Source organism: Protopterus annectens, chromosome 9.part0 (genome assembly GCF_019279795.1).
Source record: "Protopterus annectens isolate FY-2018-M chromosome 9.part0, PAN1.0, whole genome shotgun sequence".
NCBI classification, from domain to species: Eukaryota; Metazoa; Chordata; order Ceratodontiformes; family Protopteridae; genus Protopterus; species Protopterus annectens.
Genome location: NC_056743.1, coordinates 869764809 through 869786625, shown reverse-complemented (window position 1 = coordinate 869786625; position 21817 = coordinate 869764809). Strand labels below are relative to the sequence as shown.

Genomic DNA, 21817 nt, shown 5'->3' with positions numbered 1-21817 from the left:
CTGAAACATATGAAAAAGGCAGTTGAGTGACCTCATGGCAAGAGTGGAAGAGGTATAAACTTTTTTGCCCCATCTCTCCAGGGACCTAGCTTCCCTGTCAGTGGGCAGAGGGTTTTTGGCCGAGGAAGTAGCCACTGCCTTGGGGCCCTGTGAAATAGTTTCTAGATCCACAGAGTGGGCCTTAAAGAGATGCTTATGGGTTTCAGGGACCCTGTAATATCTGTCAGGCTTGACAGGAGCAGGAGGGAGAGAATCAGGCGAAGCACTGGAGTCTGAATATACATCATCAAGGACATCCAGCACTGGAGGGATAGCTAAAGGCCTGTGTTGGGGTAGCTTAAGGAAGGTACGTAGCCTTTTCCTGGAGTCAGAAAATTCCTGACCCTGCCACTGAAAATGTTCTCTCATGGAGTGGAGTACTTCACCAAAAGAAATATCCTCTGGAGGAGAGGCAGAGGGAATTGAATCCTCAGCATCCGAGTCCTCATAGGCCTGGAAGGATTCTTCCTGAGTATCTGAGTGCTCTGAATCCCCAGAGGCTTCATCTGAAGAGAGGGTGTCTGTCTGCTCAGTTCTAGGCCTTTTATCTGCAGGCGGCTGAGAACCTCTGTCTGGGTGCGGCTGAGACCCCCTGATAAGAGAGATTAGATCTGCAGCAAGAGTCATGACCTGTCTATCAGAAGAGGGGCCCTGAACAGCAAGTTTAGGATGGGCCGTGGCCTGGCTGGCAGCCTTGGCACGTGCAAAGGCCTTGATGGACATGGATACCGGAGGCCTAGCTGCCCCACGTGCAGGGGTAACCTTGTCCACAGGAATGGTGTCGGGTAAATCTAGAGCTTCGGTTTCTGGTGGGAAATCAACAACCGGCACCGTTGTGGTCTCCGGGACCAAAGTACGCGTTAACGTGATGTCGTCGGCCTGGGGCGGTAGAATTACCACTTCCGAAGGGACCGATGCACCCACGGAGGGCTTAGGCGTGGTATCGTTGGAGGACGTGGGCCGAGGATGTCGGTCCCGGTCCTTGCGTTTTTTGGTAGTTTGTGTTGTCGGTTGTTCCGACGGCATGATATATGCGAAAGATTCGCCAAAAAAGTCTTCGGCAAATTCTGCCCGGCGCCTGAGAGTGCGCTTATTAAAGCAAGCACAGGCCGAGACGTCGTGGTCTGGGCCCAGGCAGGGGAGGCAGTAAGAATGGAAGTCCTTATGAGGATTTGTTTACCACAAGACAAACAATTATTAACTTTTTCAATTTTTTCTGACATCGGCTGAGGCAAGAAAAAATGTTCCCCAACGGGGTACTTAGCTTTTAGATAACTTTGGTAACTGAAACACAGGAGCTGACCGACCGGCACTTGCGAACTGCTTCTGCTTCGGGCACTGCGCGGCAAGAAAGACTGAAGAAGATGGCGTCGGCGGATGCCTTTATACTCCAGCCGCTCTGACGTCGGGGAGGAGGTGACATCAGCCGACGCCGGACCCAGACTTTGGAATCCGGCCGACCGAGGGGCTGCCTGAGGCAGGACAACCCATATATCAGGACTGCAGTTGCATTCTTGAAGGACATCACATTCTTGTCTACGACCGACATGAACTCCGGGGGGGCTGCAGCATATTCCTTGATCAAGTCTCGCTGTAGCCTGATGGTATGTGCCATACAGTTCAGCGCCCTTATGGAAAAGGTCGCTGAAGCAAACATCCACTTCCCAATCCGGTCCAACGCTCAAGATTCTTCATCTGGCGGGTGGACCAAAGAACTCTCCTGAGCGAGTTCTTTCTTGGTGGCCACCGCCACCAACATGGCATCAACAGGGGTACCTTTGGCCCATGACTGTCTATCTGTGGGGGGACTTAAGACTTTATCGGGACGCCTAGGGATTAGCTCCACGGTGTCGGGCTCCTTCCATGCCCTGGTGGTAATTAAGTCCACCAGGGGGTCGGCTGGAGGGGACACCCAGGAGGTAGATGGGCCTGCCTCAAACACCTCCAGGAACACGGATTCATCAAGGGAAGGTTTTTGGGCAGACCACCCCCCTCTAATACGCAACATTTCCATGATGTCTCCAAAGGAGACATCTTCAGGGGGTGACCTTGGGGAACCCTCCCTATCCTGTAAGTCTGTGTCTGTGGTAACAGACTCGGGGGAGTCCAGGTGCCTCCTTTTACACCGACGTTTCCGAGGAACCTCCTCGGTGGGCCTATCTGAAGAGGGCTCGTCCACGGGTTGTTGTTCCTCCACGGGAACTAGCTGGAGGGCTTGGGCAGGCTGTCCCGATGGTCGGATGATGGAAGACAGACCCTCATACAGTGGGGGTACGGGTGGATCCGAAGCCCGAACCGGGGACCTGGAGGACCTTGACAGTACCCTCTCCACTACCTCAAAAGCCGAAGGAGAATCGCCCTCGCCAGCCTCTGAGAACAATCTCCTCGGCTCCGAGGAAGGGATCGGGGTCGGAGCCGATGCAGTCGGCACCGAGAGAGAGGTGCGCTCCAAAACCAACAGCTCCGAAGACACAACTCCTCCCTCGGATCCGACGCTCAGCCCTCGGCCCCGAGAGCTCGGATCAGACAAGCTCGAGGGCATAGTCGGCGTCGAAGAGACCAGCACTATCAGCGCTGACAAATCCCTGGGTCCAAAGGGGCCCGGATCCGATGACTCCGAGATCCGAAAACGAGTCGGAGAAGGAGTGATCGGGGCAAACATGGGGGCCGCTCTCCCCCCCAGAGTGGGGGAGGCAAGAGCACCCCCATCTGCATTTGAGTCTGCAAGAACCGACGCATCATCCGATCCATATTCGCTTAGGAGATGCTTCTGTATGACCTGCAAGAGGTAGTCGAGGCGGGCCGGGGAGGGCCGGCTCGACGACCTCGAGGAAGACAGATCCTCCTCCTCCGGCAAGAAGCTAAGCGAACGGAGCCGGGAGGTGGATGATCCAGAGACCCCCAAAGGAGACTTAGCTGCTTTAGCTGGCGGAGCCGAGGGGTGAGATTCAGCCCCCCTTTTATGGGATCTATGTCCCTCCTTATCCTTGTGCCTCTTCTCCCTAGCAGAAGAGGCACTAGTTTCTTCAGAGCTCAAACCCAAAGAGGGAGGTTGAGTCCCGGGTAGAGCTAAGGGAACAGAGGGTGCCGGGGCCGCCGAGGCAGCCGGAGCCCAAACGGGAGAGGAAGAAGAAGCCGACTCCTGGGGGAGCTTTCCCGCCAGGATCAGCTTGTTCTTCCTATCCCGAAGTGCCCGGGAGTTAAAGGCCGCACAGATCTGGCAGGCCTCTGATAGATGGGCTGCCTCCAGGCACAAAACGAACTGAGTGTGGCCATCAGCTGGGGAAAGCTTGTGCTCACACTCAGTACATTTAGAAAAAATGGCCTTAGGCCCTTCTGACATCTTAGCACTCACACACACACCCAAACGCTAAGGGGGGGGGGAGTGACTAAAGGAAAGCTAATTAACTGCACCAAAAAAAAATTAAACTAGCACAAAAAGGGATAGAAAAAAAGGGCTAATACCACACACACAAGATTTTAAATTCTAGAGAGTTTATAAATCACGAACGATCTCACCCAGCTAGGAGCTCTTCAAAAAGGAAAGCTTCTTCAGCCGCGGCAAAAAACGATCTGAGGTAATATGGTTGATAGCAGGGGATTATGGGTAGGGGGAGGAGCTAGGAGCTCGGATCTTGGAGCTTGGAAAGCTGCCGGCTCGGATCCGAGGTTGGATCCGATACCCCACAGGTTGCAGAGCAAATGAAGTAACTACTTCAGATATCATTTTCACTACTGTTGGATTGAGAGACCACTCGTGATATAGCAGGATAGACCTGATCAATCTGTCTGCTAATATGCTGGGCCTCTCTGGTGTGTGCTTTGCTATTAGGAAGAGATCAGAAGAGATAGTCCATTGCCACACTCTCATTGCTTCTTGACACAGTGGGTAGGACCATGTTCGTCCTTGTTGTTGATGTACCAGACTACTGACATATTGTCTGTCTGTAGAGAGATCACCCCAAGAGGGAGGACAACCTGAACTGCCTGCAGCATTAGGTGGACTGCACTCATCTCTAAGACACTGATGTGAAGATTTGTCTCCCAAGGGACTACGTGCCTTGGACTATCTTCTCCATGTAATGCCCCACCACCACCATATCAGGGAATTATCCATGGTCACCAGGGGTTTGGGAAAGGGAGGAACAAAGGGCCACTTCCAAGGACTGACTACAAAGTTACATGTTCTCTGAAGATGTTGGTAAGGCATACTGGAATGGACATAAGCTGTTGCCTGATGGATGACTGAACTGCAACTATCCACTGTAACACCCCCAAATCCTGCCAGAGAAACTAGGATAATGGAAGCTGCCATCTACTCCAGAAGTTGTAAGATCAATTTGGCTGGAAAGGTTTGAAGGGCCAGCAGTTATAAGGCCTGATTCCGTAATGTGGATAACATGGTCTGCTGCAGTTTTGCAATTTACAAAGTACTGTCCAAGTGTGCATGTATAAACTCCAGGGCTTGCACTGGGAGAGTTGATATTTGATGTAATTGACTGCAATCCCTAGTCTGGAGTAAGACAATCCCTGGCCCAGACTAAAATACGCCCAATAGGAGCAGTGAGGAGCCAGTTGTCCAGATAGGGAAACACTCATAACCCTAGCAATCTGAGTTGAGCTGCAACCACTGCCATACATTTGATGAACACCTGGAGGGTTGTGGTGAGGCCAACAGACAGTGTCATGAATTGGAAATGACTGGCCCCCAGCCAGAAGCAGAGAAATCTTCTGGATCGCCTGCCTATTTTGATAGGATAGTACTCATCCTTAAGGTCTATCGAGCACTTCCAATCGTTCTTCTGTAAGAGTAGGATGGACTGTACCATGACCATTCGGGACTTCGAGTATTTGACAAACATAGCTCGTGTCCAAGATATGCCTGAGGTTCCCATTCTTTATTGGCAGTGAAAAGAATCTTGAGTAAATTCCAAACCCTTGCTGGCTTGGTGGGATGTTTTGGATGACCGTTTTTGTCAGCAGCTTTTAGATTTCTAGTGTCGCTGCTTTTCTTTGGGAAGGTGGAATGCTGAGTAGTTTCTTTGTTGTTGAGGGTGGATAAAGAAAGAGAACAGAATAGCACCCATACAACTTTAGTGATGATGTCTAGGTCTCTGGGTTTTGAGATAAGCCCCCCCTCCCTGATTGCCTCCAGTGTGCAGTAGTCAGGCAACTGTTCAGGACCACTGATAAGGCTTTTTGGTGAAAGGACCTTTAAAGCGTTGCTTCTGCGGACCTACTCTGCCATGAGGGCGATGCCTGTCATAAGAATAAGCCCCTCTACCTCGAGGAAACTCTTTCCAGAAGAATCTTAGAAAAACCTTTGAGACTTATGGAACTAGATTTTCTTACTTCCTTTCTGGTTTCTAGAAAATGTCCTCTGGGGGGTCAGAAACTGTATACCTATGGCAAAGAAACTGTATACCTATGGCAGAAAGAGTCTCCCTATCTTTCTCACTCCTGGAGAGTGTCTTTGATCTTTGGGCCAAACAGGGTGGGTCCACCAAAGGAAGCACTGATGAAAGACATCTTGAAACTTCTGTGAAATCACACAACCGCATTCAGGCATGCCTCCATGCCATAATGCGTGCGCCTGCAGCTCTACAGGCACCCCCCATTGCACTGGAAATCAATTGCATGGAGGCATTTAGAAAGGGATTGCAGGGTGGCCAGCTGCGAATCCACAGTTTTCCTGTCTTCCACAGACATCGACCCAGACAGGGACTTGGAAATTCCTTTGTTAAATCCCTCTGAATCCTTGTCACATGTGCCAAGTAATTCAGTGATCTGAGAGAAAAGGTCACTGATACATAAACATGCTTCCCATATCTACCCAGAGCCCTGGACTCCCTCCTTTTTAGTGTCTGCCACAACTACCATGGCATCCACTGTCAGGCCTTTACTCCAATGACACGGTCCCCGGGGGTGACCAAGTACCTATCACGTTTCTTAGGAATTAGATCTGCCACGCCAGGCAGGAGATCAATTCAATCACCTCATCAGCCAGGGGAGCCACCCAGTAAGCAGCAAAAAAGCCTCAAGGAAAACAGATCTGAGAAGGAGATTTAGAAGATTAACCTCCCTTCTGTCTCAAAAGTTAGAGAATTCCCCAAAGGAGATGTCTTCAAGGGGTGATCTGGGGGACTCCTTCACAGGAGCAAAAAGGAATATTTAGTTATTTGGACACAGACACACACACACACACACACACACACACACACACACACACACACATGGACGGCACAGTGGTGCAGCAGTTTGTGCTGTCACCTCACAGCAAGAGGTTCTCTGGTTTGATTCTCAGCTGGGGTGCCCTTTGTGTGGAGTGTGCATGTCCTCCCCGCATTCATGTGGGTTTTCTCCGGGTGCTCTGGTTTCCTCCCACATTCCAAAGACATGCATCTGGAGCATTTCTCTCTGGGCCTCTGCTGAACGTTGGCTCATTCCAAGTAGGACTTTCCTGGTAAACAAATGTTAAATAAATAAAATAAATAATGAATACACACACACACACACTATAGATATATATATATATATATATATATATATATATATATATATATGTATATGTGTATATATATATATATATATATATATATATATATATATATATATATTTATTTATATGGGTCTACCTGACAACACCGACACATCACAACACTGACAACGAAATCACCGACGCCAGAAGATCGACAACTGAGAAGACCGACGGATGAAAACACCGACGCTGAGAACACTGACATGGGAAAAGGCTGTGTAAGTATGCGGTAGTTACGGACGTTAGGGTGCGAGTAAGGTAAGTGTGCGATATTGACGGTCTGTAGGGATAGGGGTGGGTTAAGTGAGTTAGGGTTAGGGCGCAGGTTAGGTGAGTGTGCGATAGTGACAATCTTTGGGTTAGGGGTGGGTTAAATGAGTTAGGGTTAGGGCGCAGGTTAGGTGAGTGTGCGATAGTGACAGTCTTTGGGTTAGGGGTGGGTTAAGTGAGTTAGGGTTAGGGCGCGGGTTAGGTGAGTGTGCGGTAGTGACAGTCTTTGGGTTAGGGGCGGGTTAAATGAGTTAGGGTTAGGGCGCGGGTTAGGTGAGTTTGCGATAGTGACGGACCTTAGGGTTAGGGTTTGGGTTAAGGTTGTAGATAGTTGTGTATGTGAGGTTTAGTGTGGGTTTGTAAGGATTTTGGTGTGCTTGTGTTGTGTGTGTGCTTTTTGGACAGGGGATTTGTTTTGTTTGTTGATTGTTGGTATTATGGTGTGTCGGGCATGTGAGGTTTCGTGTTTGTGAACTGTCAGTTATGTGGTGTTGGTGATTTCGTTGTCGGTGTTGTGATGTGTCGGTGTTGTCAGGTAGACCCATATATATACATATATATACACACACACACACATATATATAAATATCTCAGGAAGAGGAAGAAGCAAAAGAAATAGGTCTTAACCAACAACAGCCAACAAAGGGCAGAAGAAAACCAAAGAGCAAACAAAGTTTACACTTATCTGAGAGCCTGAGCCAGTGAAAGCGCATCTGAACTCAAAGAGTGGCAAACAAGATCTGGGGTAATGCTGGGGTTTGGAGAGGATTATGTGTAATGTGAGGAGCCTAAGCTATGGATCCTAAGCCTGGAAAGTGACTGGAGTCAGATCCGAGGACATTTCCAGACCTACTGATTTGGGGATGGACAGAAAAGACAACATCAGATTCACACAAATATGGGAAAAGTAAGCAAGCCTGTTGCACACCTTTATAAGTTCTAGCCCATATTGTTTCACCTCGCTCTGTTTAATAAAAAAGTTATGTACTCACAATAACATTCCATCTGTGTTATCCATGGCCGCTTCTTTCAGATCGTAGAACACTTCAACTCTAGAACTCCTCCCTTTACCCACAATACCCTATTCACCTAACATACCTCAGATCTAGTTTGCTACCCACAGATCTACAGATCAACAGAAAATAAGAAAAGAACAGAAACTGGGGTTCAAACAAGGAACACATGTTCCTCCAATATCCTTCAGTATATTTCCAGGAGTAAAGTAAAGAGAGGGTTGATGGGTGGGAAGTTGGGGAAGAATGAAAATGGACAACATAGATGGAACGTTATGGTGAGTACATAACTTTACCTAATGTTGTCATTTTCATTCGTTCCTCAACTGTTGGGACAGAGTCCCCAGCAACCTAAATCCTGGGAGGACTCTAAGGAAGGGTATTCCAGAGCACAGCTGAGCCAAAGGCTGCTCTTCCCCTAGAGACCAGATCCACTTTGTAATGAGTAATAAAGGTATGATGATTAGCCCAAGTTGCAGCTGCACAGATTTCATCCAAAGAAGTTTTTGACAAAAATGCTGAGGAAGTTGCCATAGATCTAGTGGAATGGGCCTTTGGTGGTTTTGGTAAGGGCAAACCCACTTTTTCATAAACAAGGGTGATACAATCAGTCATCTACATGGCCAATGTCACTTTAGAGACTGGTATGCCTAATTCTGCATCAGAAAAGGAAAAAAGTTGTTCAGATTTTCTCAAATCTTTTGTTCTGTGCAGATAAAAATGCAACTGCCTGTCAACATTTAAATTGTGTCACATATATTCTCCTTTGTTTGAAAATTTTGAAAAAAAGACTGGAAAGTTGATAACCTGATTAATATTGGATTCTGACACAACCTTTGGTGAAAAGTAAAGACTGGTCCATAAATAAACCCTATTCTTTGTGAAAAATTAAATAAGGAGGTTTAGAAGACAGAGCCTGAAGTTTAGATACACTTCTGGCAGAAGTAATAGCAGCTAGGGAAACAGTTTTTCAGGTCAGAAATTTAGATCAGACTCAGCTGATAGTTCAAAGGTGGGGTTAGGTTAAGGCCTGAAGAGCAACATTTGGATCTTGAGGAGGAGTAGGATCCTTCAAAGGAAGTCCAAGTAAGTAGGTTCCTCTAAGAAAACTTCCCCCAAGCTTTGCAAAGCCTAAGGTAGTGTTATTTACTCCTATATGAAAGTTGGAAATGGCTGCTAACTGTACTCTTGACAGTAGGAGCTAGCCCCTTCATTGAAAATTGCAGTTAAAAACTCAAGAATCTTAGAAATCAGTGCTGAAAATTGATCTAAATTCTTTTTGTGTGCCCAAAAAACAAATCTTTTCTATTTACTTTCATAAATTTTTCTACTGGAAGCTTTATGGAAGGATAACAGAATGCGACGGATGGGGGGAGGAGAGCCTGGGCTGTCTAGCAATCAATGGAACCGGAGAAACCATGCAGTAAACTTGAGGCCTGAAATGTCCAGATGAATCATGTCTGTCATGTCTGTTGGGTGAGACAGAAGGTCTGGAGATGAATCCAGAATCCAGGGCAGATGAATAAGATAAGGCCAAAGCAAAGGAAACCAGATCTGATGAGGCCAGTAAGGGGCAATGAGGATAACTTTGCTAGACAAATTTGGGAATTAGAGGTAATGGGGGATAGGCATAAAAGAGACAAGTGAGCCATTCGTGAAAAAGAGCATCCCTTGGTGACTCCCAAAGTGGGGGGGAATCAGGGCAAAAAAAACAGCTGAACTTGTTGTTAAGGGAGGGTGGAAAAAGTTTGCAGCAGTGTTGGCCTCATCAATGGAAAATCATCTCTGCCACCTTTATGTTGACAGGCCACTCATGAGGCATCAGAACAGACTGCTTAACTTGTCTGCAATCACACTGGACTTCCCCAGAATGTGCATTGTTATCAGAAAGTGACCGGAAATAAACCAATTCCCCTACTCTCATAACTTCTCATCAAAGAGGGTAAGACCCGTTTCCCTCTTGTTTGTTGATATACCAGACTATCAGCATACTGTTAGTCTGAATTGCAATAGTCCTGAATGGGAGTGTGTCTTATAAGGCCTGCAATGCTAGGAGGACAACTCTCACATCCTCTTCAGAGGACCATGTACCTTGGATCGTCCTTTCCAAGAAGTGCCCCTACTACCCAATCTGAGATGGGTCCGTGGTCACAGTGGCTTTGGGTTTTGAGAGGACAAAGGGACAGCCTTTTTGTATTTCACTGAAGTGGATCCACCAGAGAAGATAATTCTTGCAAGCTTGAGTTATCTTGACTAGACTGGATAATGACTGTTGGAGAATAGACCATTGAGTTGGGAGTTTCCATTGAAGGATTTTCATATGGAATCTTGCCAGCAGTACAAGGGTGACTGCCGTTGACATGGAACCCGATGCTTAGAGTATCAGACAGGCTGAAAGAGAAGAACTCCGAATGATCTTTTTGACCTAGAACTGAATTGCTTTACTCCAAGACAGAGGGAGAAAAGCTATTTGAGTGACTATATAGAAAACAGCTCTGATGAATTCCAGAGCTTGAGCTGGATTGAACTGACATTTGTTGTAACTGATGAATATCACCAGATGAGAACACAGCTGGAATAAGTAGTCTTGTGCTTGAATTAGTTGATGCCTGGTTGGAGTGGTCAGGAGTCAGCCATCCAGATAAGAAAACACTCAGAATCCCAGTAGCCTCAAGTGAGCTGCATCTACTGCCATGCACTTGGCAAACACCATGGGGGCTGTGGTGAGACCAAAGGGCAGTTTGCTGAATTGGCAATGACTGGCTTTCAGCTGGAAGCGTAGACATCTTCTTGATTACCTGTTCATTTTGATGGGATAGTACACGTCCTGAAGATCTATCAAACACATCCAGTCATCCTTGTGCAGAAACGGCAGAATGGACTGAAACATGACCTCTGATTGATTTAGTTTGCTCAGAACCAACATTTGTCTCCAGTCCCCAGTCATTTTTAGCACTAAAAGGAATCTTCAATAAGTTCTGGACTATCTCTGGCTTGTGGGACCTCTTGGATGACACCTTTTTTCTAGCAGCTTGTTTATTTCTAGTGCCACTCCTTCCCTCTGACTGAGTGGAACATCGGGGAGTTTCTTGGAATCTAACGGGGTAGATAGGAAATGGTATAATATTACCTCTGGATAATCCTCTGCTCCCATGAATCTTTTGTAATTTCTAGCCAGGCTCTCTGGTACAGGGAAAGATAACCCGTGACTGCCTCCAGAGATGGACAGTCTGGCCTCCTTTCAGGAGTGCTGATAGGATCTGTCAGAGAAAGTATCCCTGGATCCCAGATTATGCAGACCACCTCTGCTGACGGGACAGTATCTTCCACTTGAGTTCCCCCCTCTGCCCCTGGGGAACTGCCTCCATGTGGATCTTGGAAGGGGCCCTGGGATTTCTTGAGCCATGTTTTCTTTCCGCCCATACCTCCCAACCGTACAGAATTACGCAATTTTTACCGGGTTTTACTCCGTTTTTTCTGAGTTTTGGGTCCAAATAATGGGGTGCCACGATTCCCAAGTGGCACCCCTTCATTTCCGAATTTTTCCCAGCTTTTTATTTTTTTCACTTTTTGAGCTGACATCATCACATGCATGATAACATCAGCTCCGTCGAGGCTACCAGCCTGTTGGAATTGAGCTCAAGGGCTCATGTGTACATTGGCTCACTATCTGTTTTGAATGGATGTGTGTACGCATTTCCGCCTGGTTGTTCAAATGGATCTGCGAGCGGGAAGGAAACATTTGTATTATCTTCTTCTGGCTGCAGTTGCGAGCACTTACGGATCTTCTGGATGCATGGCTTAAGCAGGGTGAATGGAAAGGACTGCTGCATTATCTTCCCACTCACAGATTTATTCTGGCTTGAATATTTCAGAAGTGAAGTGTGTGTGTGTGTGTGTGTGTGTGTGTGTGTGTGTGTGTGTGTGCGCGTGTAAATGCCCCAATTTAATACACCTGGTGGCTAGAGGTACTCAGGCTCAAACCCTGTACCTTGGGTACAAGGTAAAAAGAGCCTAAAGTCCATAGCCACCACCACTTGTGAATTTATGCCTTATATTTTTTATCTGTTCCTCATAAAATCTGTGGTTTTCAGGATTTTTGTGGCAAATCACTGAAGGATTGAATTCACTAAATAATGACAGGCATTTGAATTTCAGACTTCATATTCTTCAGAAAATAAATGGTAACACAAAACCTTTTATTCTAGCAATTTTCTAAATTTATAAGATCAGTATTTGAAATTTGTCCCTATTTTGGGACTATATTCCCCCATTATTGGCCATGTCCATTTCTTGTGCTATGACGTTGAGAGCTACGGTGAGAAGTGAGAAATGAATTCTGTATTCCCCCATTATTGGCTTTGTCCATTTTTTTGTGCTAAGAGGTTGAGAGCTATGGTGAAAAGTGAGACCTGAATTCACTAAATGATAGCCATTGAAGTTTCAATATTCCGATCTTACAGGAAACTGATGATCTGGCATAGTGGTATGTTGCTCTGACTGTAGTACACAGGGTTCTGGGTTCAAGACTTGGCAGTGAAATGCATGGTCGTAACACTAAATTTTATTCTAACAAATTTCCAAAATTATACAAGCAATGTTTAAAACGTGTTCCTGGTTTTTGGCCTTTTGTCCCGTCTCCCCCAAAAAAACAGAAATTGAAAATAAGTGCAAGAAGCTGTGCAAGATGCCTATACACGCACACACACACATTCAGTGTAATTGTGGGAGTAGACTTTTATGATGGAAATGTTCTGAATTGGGCAGTTTTGTCATCATTGGTTCATGCATTTTGTTTCATTTCCACTGGAAAAATGTTCAAACAAAAATTTAAAATGCGCTCTGTCTAACAAGTGTGCTGTATTATACAAGGAATATAATTTAGTCAAGAAAGTGTATCAAAGAACACATGTATGTTTCTTGTTTTGTGTGCAAGAGGCCAATGATTGGAAAACAGCCCAAAGGTAATCTTTATCTACCACTGGCCAGATACATTTTGTTTGGATGTGGTGTGGGTTTCAATACTGTTTCAATGAATGTGAGTTTCAAGGGCAGAAGTTTTAATGTCAAGTCTATTTTCATTGTGAGACAGTATTACTTTGTTTAGCAGATGTTTATTAGTGATTGTGCATTGTGCTATAAAATGTAAAAATAAAATCCAAGTCACTGTAGAAGCAAACCAGTATGAACACATTAGTGTTTAAGGTAAATGGGGCGAAATAGCCCAGTAACGGGACATTAGAATGGCTGCAGGGTGACTCTGGTGTCATATTTTGATTGTCTGTTCTTCAGTTTGCGTTTTACAGTTGGCATCCCACAATTCCGTTGGAGTGGGTGGGGTTATGTAATTACGTATGCAAATTGTATGTTAATCAGCATAGAGATTTGTACCTATTTTTCATGGTCCTTATCCAGATTTTTGATGTTTCCAGGTTGAGATGTATGTTTCCACCTCTTTGGTTCCTAGAAAAGGTCTATTGAGGAGTCAAAAAACACACAGCCACAAAAGACAAGGTTTTCCCTTCTTACTCACATCTAGAGTGTCTTTCACTTTGGAGCTGAACAAGGAGGGTCTGTCAAAGGAAGCACTAATGAAATAAGATTGGAAGGGTTCCGCAAAGTTAAATAAGTGCATGTCTCCCAGGCATGTCTCCTAACGGAAATTCCTGAACCCACTGCCAATGAGGTACCTTCAGCCACATGGAAGATAAGCCTCATGGATGAATTTGAAATGGACTGTATGGTAGTCAGCTGCGAGAAAATAGTACTGTCTGCCTTGGAGGATATGGTCCCAGACAGAGATTTGGAAAGTTCTTTTTTCAAATCCCTTGAAGTCTCGTGAAATGTGCCAGATAATTCAGCGACCTAAGGGCGAAGGTCACTGAAGCACAACCACACTTCTCAAACCTGTCCAGTGCCCGAGACTCCCTGTTAACGGGGTGGACAGAGGAACTTTACTCTGCCAGTTACTTTCTAGTGGCTGCCGCTATGACCATGGCATCAACGGGTACTCCTTTACTACAGTGTGGTATATATTTAGGTTGAGCCAGGATCCTCTCTAGTCTCTTAGGAATTGGTTCAGCTGTGCCTGGTTCCTTCCACACCTATCAATAAGATAAATCTAGGAGCTCATTTGCAGGCAGAGTCACCGAGGAGATACATGGGCCAGACCACAAAGACCTCCAGAAACACTGATTCCTCTTGGGAAAGGTTACTGGGGGACAAACCCCCCCCTTTGTTTTAGGAGTTCTAAGATGTCTCCAAATGGCACATCATTGGGTGGTGATCTGGGGGGGCCCTTCCCCTTCATCACAATCTGCACCCTCAGTGACAGATTCTTGCAGAGAGTCTAAGTGCCTCCTTTTTCACTTTCTATCTGGGGGACCTTCTTGGTGGGGTGCTCCAGTGAGGTATTTGAAGACATAACGATACCCTGCTGGGTGGCCTGGAGACTGATTTGAGCTGGATGTCCCAGTGGAATGAATGACTGAGGCTCCGGATGCAAAATCAAATGGATTGAGAAGTCAGAACCAAGGGTCTCCAATACCTCAAAAGCAGAGTGCCTGGGAGAAGCAGAAACTGAGGGATCCCACAAGGCAGTATTATGGATCGTCGGATTCCAATGTCTCACAGGCAAACCACCTGAGGAGGGAGTTGGAGCCAAACTATCTAACGTTGATGCTTCTAGGAGAAGAGATGGATCCAAAAATGTCAGAGTCATATCCAAACACCTTGGAGCCATCACAGACACTTCAGCTCCAAGAGTCATCTGGCTCTAAAGTACTCTGGGCCAGACAGCTCAGTGACACCATCACAGTCAATGATGCCAATATCTTCTGATCCGAGGAAAACAACTCTAAGGGTTTTAGATCCAATGGCTCTGAAACCGAAGCACAGATCACAGAAGGAGTGACTCTACGTAGGGTCTCCGGACCCGATGGGGTCAGAGCCAAAAGGACTCTGATTTGTATTTTCATCCTGAGGAACTTCCTCATCATCCTGTCCACATATGTCTCAGATAGGCTCCTGGAAGACCAAATGGAGTAAGCCATGGATGAGGATCTTGAGTGGCAATGGGGAGACTGCTCCAGAAAAGATGATGGGAGTAGAGAGGCAATCATCTCAGACAATAATTGAGGAGAACGGGTCCAGGGTGATTTGTCAGATCAGATTTTTTTTGTTTAATACGGGACTCTGAGGATGCAGCTGAGGTGCATTCTGGAGCTCAATTACAAGATTCCTTAGAAAGGAAGTCTCCTTTTTTCTACAGTCTTTTGGGGGATTGAGCCCCAGAAGCCATTGAAGGTTTTAATGGATGCAGGCCCCTAAAGATTAATTTTTTTCCAGTCAATTAGAGTGTGATTGTTCAGCCCCTTACAAATGTCACAATATGTATCTAAATGCCTTGGTCCTAAACAGTAAACACATTCAGAACGTCCATCAGAGTTTGGTATTTTGTGGACACAAGCCACACATTTTTTTAAAACCTGAAGGCTTATCTGACATCATTAAATATATATGGAAACAAAGGACTGAAAACGTTTTTATTTTTCTTTTTTCTATTTTTTTAATAGTTGAAAGGGGAAAGTAAGAGAAATTACCAGCGATGGTAAGAGAAAGTACTGTTAGTACAAAAAGCATAAAAGGACAGAATACCAGCAATGGTAACATAAATATTCTAAGAGTATGGAAAGAAAGTGAAGCTCATATGAAAGACAATAGGTATAATAATAGAATAAGTAAAGGGTAACCATAGAAGCTAAACTTACATTTTTTCGAAAAACCCATACTCAAGTTCACAATCTATGTCCAAACGCTATGGCAGCAAATGAGATCTGAGGTATGTTAGGTGACTAGGGCATTACTGGTACAGGGAGGAAGGGAGGAGCTCGAGAGTTCAAGTGTTTCATGATCTGGAAGAAGCAGATGAGTCGGATCCATACCCAACAGCTGATTAATGAACGACAATGACAACATTAGATCTGCTGCTTTTTGATTAATGTAAACACCCGAGTGAGAACTAGCAGATGTTCTAGTATATCAGCACTTCTCAGTATGGCTCTGAATTTTTCAAGATTTAAGCAAAGGCCTAATTATAATCAATGACACATATGTAGATGTTCTTTTGATATTCATTTCACCTTATGAAGGATCTGACTCACAAATGCAAAGATGTTTTATTCAATACCATTTCCAGATCCATGCTTTCAATTCTGGCAATTCACATTCCAAGTGTGGTAGTATTCTCCACTAAAAGATCTTAAGAAGAATCATGCTGGCATGTGTGATTAGATTAACTGTGGAAATAATTTCCACAATTAGTCAAACCACCTTTCTTTAAAAGAGGTATGAACATAGATCCTTTCCAGTCAGTCAGACATGATGCTGTCTTCCAAATGTCTTAGCTTTGTAGGTATTAGAACAGCTGCATCTAAATGATATACAGTACTGCTTTAGTGGGAATGCCACCAATTCCTGTTGCTTTGTTCTTTGGTAAGGTTGTCAATGTTACTTTCATCACTATCAATGCCTGATAACAAGGTACAGGTTAAAACAGTTGTTGATCTGTTTGCTCTTTATAGTATGACATGAATTCTTACCTCTCAACTGTCTAGATTTTCACAGACTGTCCAGATTTTTGGCTCATAATCTTGGTCTTTTGTTGTGTCTTTTGGCTTTTCCCGGTTAGGGGTCGCCACAGCGGAACTCCAGTCCGCTAATGATTGGTAGCTGCTTTTTAAGTGCCGAGTTACCAGCCCTGTTGCACAACCTTCAACGAAGGTACGCCCATTCACGCATGTCTCCACGCAGAAGATGCTCTAGCTGAGTATCAAACTGGACAGCGTCTTACTGTGAGGCGACAATGCTACCGCAGCACCACCACCACGGCTCATATTTTTGGTCTGCTCCTTATAAAATGTGTGATTTTCTGGCAAATCTCTGGGATGATCCGTGGACTGAAGTCACTAAATAATGACATACATTTGAGTTTCAGACTTCAAATCCTTCAGAAAATATGTGTTAAAACAAACCCTGTTACTCTAGCAACTTTCTAAGTTTATAAGAGCAATATTTAGACTATGCCCCTATTTTGGGTCTTTGTCCCACCCATTTTGTTGGGCTTTGTCCAGATTTCTTCCACTAAGAGGTTGAGAGGTATGGACATGCTGTAGTCTTTTTTACCTTTTATTAAGCATCTCAGCATCTTTTAACATTCCAGTTCAAGGCTAGTATTTTCATTTTAGTTCTTGTTTTTTTTTTTTTAGGAAATCTATGTTTTTCTTCCTCTAGTATTCTGTAAAATGTGTACAGCTTCCACAGGGCATTGTCCAGAGAGATCCCTACCTGTGCTCTATCTGATCATTTGATCCTCTGATGGTAAAAGTCAAGCAACCCAAACATGGAAAACAGCCCTCTGGCCTGTTCAGTCCCATTCAGAGGCCTCATTATCTCATTAATTTCCCTTGAACCAAGTCAAGCTTTAAGCAGAGCACTGGTCCCATGGAGTTCTCCACATCAGCCCTCCAACTCCCCCAAGGCAACCAGATGACTTGCAATGGCTGCTTGACTGCAATGTGCATGTTCCCACTCCTATAATTCACTAACTCAAGAGCATCTGTATCACTTAACATGAGCCTGCCACAGCCCATTCTACAGGAGATTACATAGTACTTAATTTTGTGGGAAATAAGAGAATAAATGATTGCATTACCAAATGCCTCGCTGTTTCACTACCAATTTTGATCTATACTTCCTTAACAATACCTGCTACTCAAATCAAATTAGTAATGGCTATTAAGCAATGATTCAATCAGTACATTTTCAGGGCATAACACATACAAGCAAGCTGTTAACATAAAGCAGCTATAAGCAGTAAGCTTATCAGAAGATTTATGCATTTTATGTAAATCTTCTCGGATTCAGCAAACAAACTCCAAGTGATTACTTAGATCATAGCCCTTAATTTTATTTAAGCTGAAAATTATCATCAAACTTAGTGTGTCTGTCTTTAGCTCATTCTTCTTCCATTAACTGAGTTTTACCGATTGCACCGTTTGTTCCCACAAATGACTTGTTTGTACTATATCCATAAAATAGTATAATATCCATAAAAAAACATTATAATATGAAACTGGTCAGATAAAGCTTAATTGCTGGACTTTTAGGAATTTCTGTGTTGCACCTTTCCTGAACACGTAATCTAAATCTTGTGCCTTCATTCTGAAATGTTACTTTTGAACAAGTTTCCGTATTCTCTAGTACCTACCTTCTCAAATGGCATGAAGTACTGTTCAATGTTAGGTCCTTCAACTTTTTCTGTCACATTGCTGTCATCTGCTATAACAATCTTCACTGTTGGATAATACTTCCGGATGGATTTAATCAATTTTCGCAGCATGCTGTAGCGCAAGAAAGTTTTGGTTGCTATAGTAACCAAGGCACTGATATCATATTCTGTGAAAGAATGAAATACAGATTTGTCCAATTTTAGTCTCACTGACATTTACGACTAAAGAGATTTCTGTGACTGCTAAGTTAGAAAATTCAGTTCAGTGAGCCACTCACCTTAAATCCAGATCTTTGACAAACTAAGTATTACAGCAGTCAGTAACAAATAGGTATTTCTTAAATTCTTTGTCCATACATCACAGCCAAGATTTCCCAGGAGTGCTATCCCATTTGGAGACTGCTGTACTACTGATGTTCCTCTTTCTGCATATTTCAAACCTTGTAGGAATGTTATTTTTGCTTTAACTTACTGAAAAAATAGAGTTGTGTTATGTTAACTTACCATAACAGTAGACGTTCAAATGCATCACTGTTGCAATAGCATAAAGCTACTTGAGATATATCCTGCCAAAGATCAGACGTCCTGCCAGTACATGAAAACTCTTGGGCACCTTCTTTGTGCATCATACGGCCGAAGAATATCATAGATACGCTGGTATAAAAGCAGACTTATGGAAGCCAAAATTCAAAGTTTCCTTGACTCTCTTAAAAAAAAAAAAAAAAAAAAAAGAAAAAAAGGTGGCTACCAATTTCAATATTTATGTGCTAAAAGAAAAGTGGGAAGAGGAAGAAGAAATGGAAACCTAACCTGGCCACAACAAATTCAGAAAGGAAAAAATAAAAAACAATTTTATTTTATTTTTTACTTATTTAACATTTGTTGACCGGGAATGTCCGACTAGGTTCCACAGAGCCTGTTTTCAGCGGAGGCCCGGGGAGAAATGCTCCAGATAAGGGGATGGCGGGAGGGTTGTACTGCAACAGTGATCTATTTGAGCATCTACTCTTAATGTGAGTTTACTTACACACCTACACTATGTTCATCATTAAATCCCTGTTGCAGTTGCACAAAGCTATATGGAATAACTGCCAAAGCCCAGACAGCCAGGGAGAAGGACTGAGGGTCAGAGTCCAGCAGCCACTAGAGAACTGATGCAAGAAATCTTGCTCTTGCCCTGAAAAGAGCGAGAGTCAATCTTGTAGTGTTTGGCAAAGGTGTGTTATACATGACCAAGTAGCTACCTCTAGAATAGATCTAGAGTCAGCCCCTTTCCAAGAAAAACTCAGAAGTAGCCATAGCTCTGGCAGAGTGTGATTCAGACCTCTGTGAAAAGACTTACCAAGATGGAAGCAATAAAAAATGAATAAACTGGAATAACCATTTGGATGTTTGTTTTGACACAGGTTGCCTCTTCTTCTTTTTATCAAAAGAAACAAAGTGCTGGTCTGAAGCCTACCACCACCAAAAAAAAAATCCTGTAAAGTAGAAAGATGTCAAAAATCCCACTAAGGAAAGTTCCAGCAACATCTGCTATGGAACTAAGAATCTCTAACTTGTAATGCGCTACCATCTATGAGTTTCATAAATAACTTTTTTTCTTTAGAATTTGCAACTGTTCTGAAAGAAATCTGATGTCTAACACAGCAGCCTGAAATGCCCCTAATGTAACTATTAAACAATGTTCTTCAAAAATGTAAAAAAAAATGTCTCTTTTTATCAAATGAGGCAAAAGTTAATTTGATTTTCGTACTGCAGTGGTTTCTTTCAATAGCATGATGTGAGCATACAAGATATACAATAACCTTCCACTTTTATGCTTTTGATTTGGAACATACCTGTTGAGTTTAATTATTTGGTTTAGGACTATTGCTGGAAACTACTCTGGGCATAAAAATAGGATTTTTAAGTCTGTGTTGTGGGGGAAAATACCCTTTAACCAACACTACCACTTAACCTTCAGATTCACACTTTACAACAGATCACCACCAGAAACAAATTTTCCAGGATGCATACTTAATACTAACTGATTTTGCTGATTCAGTAGGCTCTAAAGTAAATTTTCCAGCATGCAATTTAAATCTCAAGCAGCAGAAATCGTAGCCCTTTCAAGAAAGAATGTCACTACAAGCAAAGAAAAAAAATGTATAAGCATGTTGACAATGCACAGCATGAATCTTTACAAATGAATCAAATAACAATGAACTATACAAAAAAATACAAATTATACATATGTTTATATTTGTATACTCTTTGCCCCTAATGCCTGATAATCATCAGCTCCCTCTTGGCCAACTGACCCACTCATTCCCTTATCACAGAGGATGAGGCTCAGCCGAGAAGGGCAATCGTGTTGGCTGCCACCGGGGGGGGGTTGGTTCAAGTTTTTTTTCTTTAAAGGAGCACTCCGGGCTCAGTCACATTTTTACTCAAGCACCAGTCATCTTCATTCCCTATAAACTGATCCCAGCCATCAGCAATTACCAAAATGCACGAAGAAGTTTGTCACTTGTACATTTCTGCTTTTCCCTAGTGTAGGGCAGAAAAGCCCATCCCACATTCTTTGCTATCGCATTCTTTCTGGTCTAATTGGTCTCCACCTTGCTGACGTACCTTCGACACAGTCAAAGCAGTAGTTCCCTCTCCAGCTGATCCTCCCACACTGTGACATCACCATTATCTAGGTCAGCCCTTATCAGTTATTATAAATTACACTGTAAGTTGTTGTGGAACTCTATTCCATCGACTGTTTCAGTCCGGAGTAAAAACAGCATTGGATCATCTTTTCTCTAGCAAAACTGCAAGCCAAGTCCCTTGGGAACGTTCTCCTTTGGCTTAAACATTTTTCGGTAAGAATGCATCTAAATTTCTGCCGCAAAAGCATTCATTTATTTCTCTGTTCTTTTTCTGCTGATGCTCCTTTACATTGCCCTTCAAATCTATTTGTTGCTAGAGATGTACAGCCCTCTGCTCTGCCGGCAGCTCCATGAGCCATTAGCAAGTAACCAAATGTAAAAAAAAAAAAAAAAAAAAAACTTTTTTTTCTTACATTTGTTTACTTGCTGATGGCTCCTGGAGCTGCAGGCAGAGCAGAGGGCTGTACACTTCTAGCTGTAATAAGCCGATCGCTTACAGTATGTCAATTGGCTTATTACTGTGGAGTTAAAAAAAAAAAAAAACTCTATTTGTTGCTAGAGATGTACAGCCCTCTGCTCTGCCGGCAGCTCCATGAGCCATCAGCAAGTAACCAAATGTAAGTAAAAAACAAAAAAACTTTTTTTTCTTACATTTGTTTACTTGCTGATGGTTTCATGAAGTAGCAGAGGGTTGCATAGCTGTAATAAACGATAAACACAGTATGTCGATCGGCTTATTACTGTGGAGTTAAAAAAAAAACTAACTCCACAGTAATAAGCCGATCGACATACTGTAAGCGATCGGCTTATTACAGCTAGAGATGTACAGCCCTCTGCTCTGCCGGCAGCTCCATGAACCAGCAGCAAGTAAAGAAATGTAAGGGAAAAAAAGTTACAGTTTTATGAGGTCAGCTAAAGTCCTTGCCACAGAGGCTTTAACTAACTCTGCAACACAGCACTGTTCATTGCGTATGTGTGTGTTTTGTGTTAAACGCTGCATTTTGTATGCTCTCTGCCTCCAATATTTGGAAGA

At 43.8% G+C, this 21817-nt stretch overlaps 1 protein-coding gene across 3 annotated transcripts in view; it reads right to left on the bottom strand.

The window, feature by feature from the left end:
* B4GALNT1 (beta-1,4-N-acetyl-galactosaminyltransferase 1) overlaps window positions 1-21817 on the bottom strand; it is a 2012712-nt gene that overhangs the window by 670174 nt on the left and 1320721 nt on the right. For all 3 annotated transcript variants that reach the window (XM_044083592.1, XM_044083594.1, XM_044083595.1), the window contains exon 8: window positions 18128-18315. In XM_044083592.1, the coding sequence (XP_043939527.1) occupies window positions 18128-18315 (188 nt within the window). The remainder of the gene's footprint in view (window positions 1-18127; window positions 18316-21817) is intronic.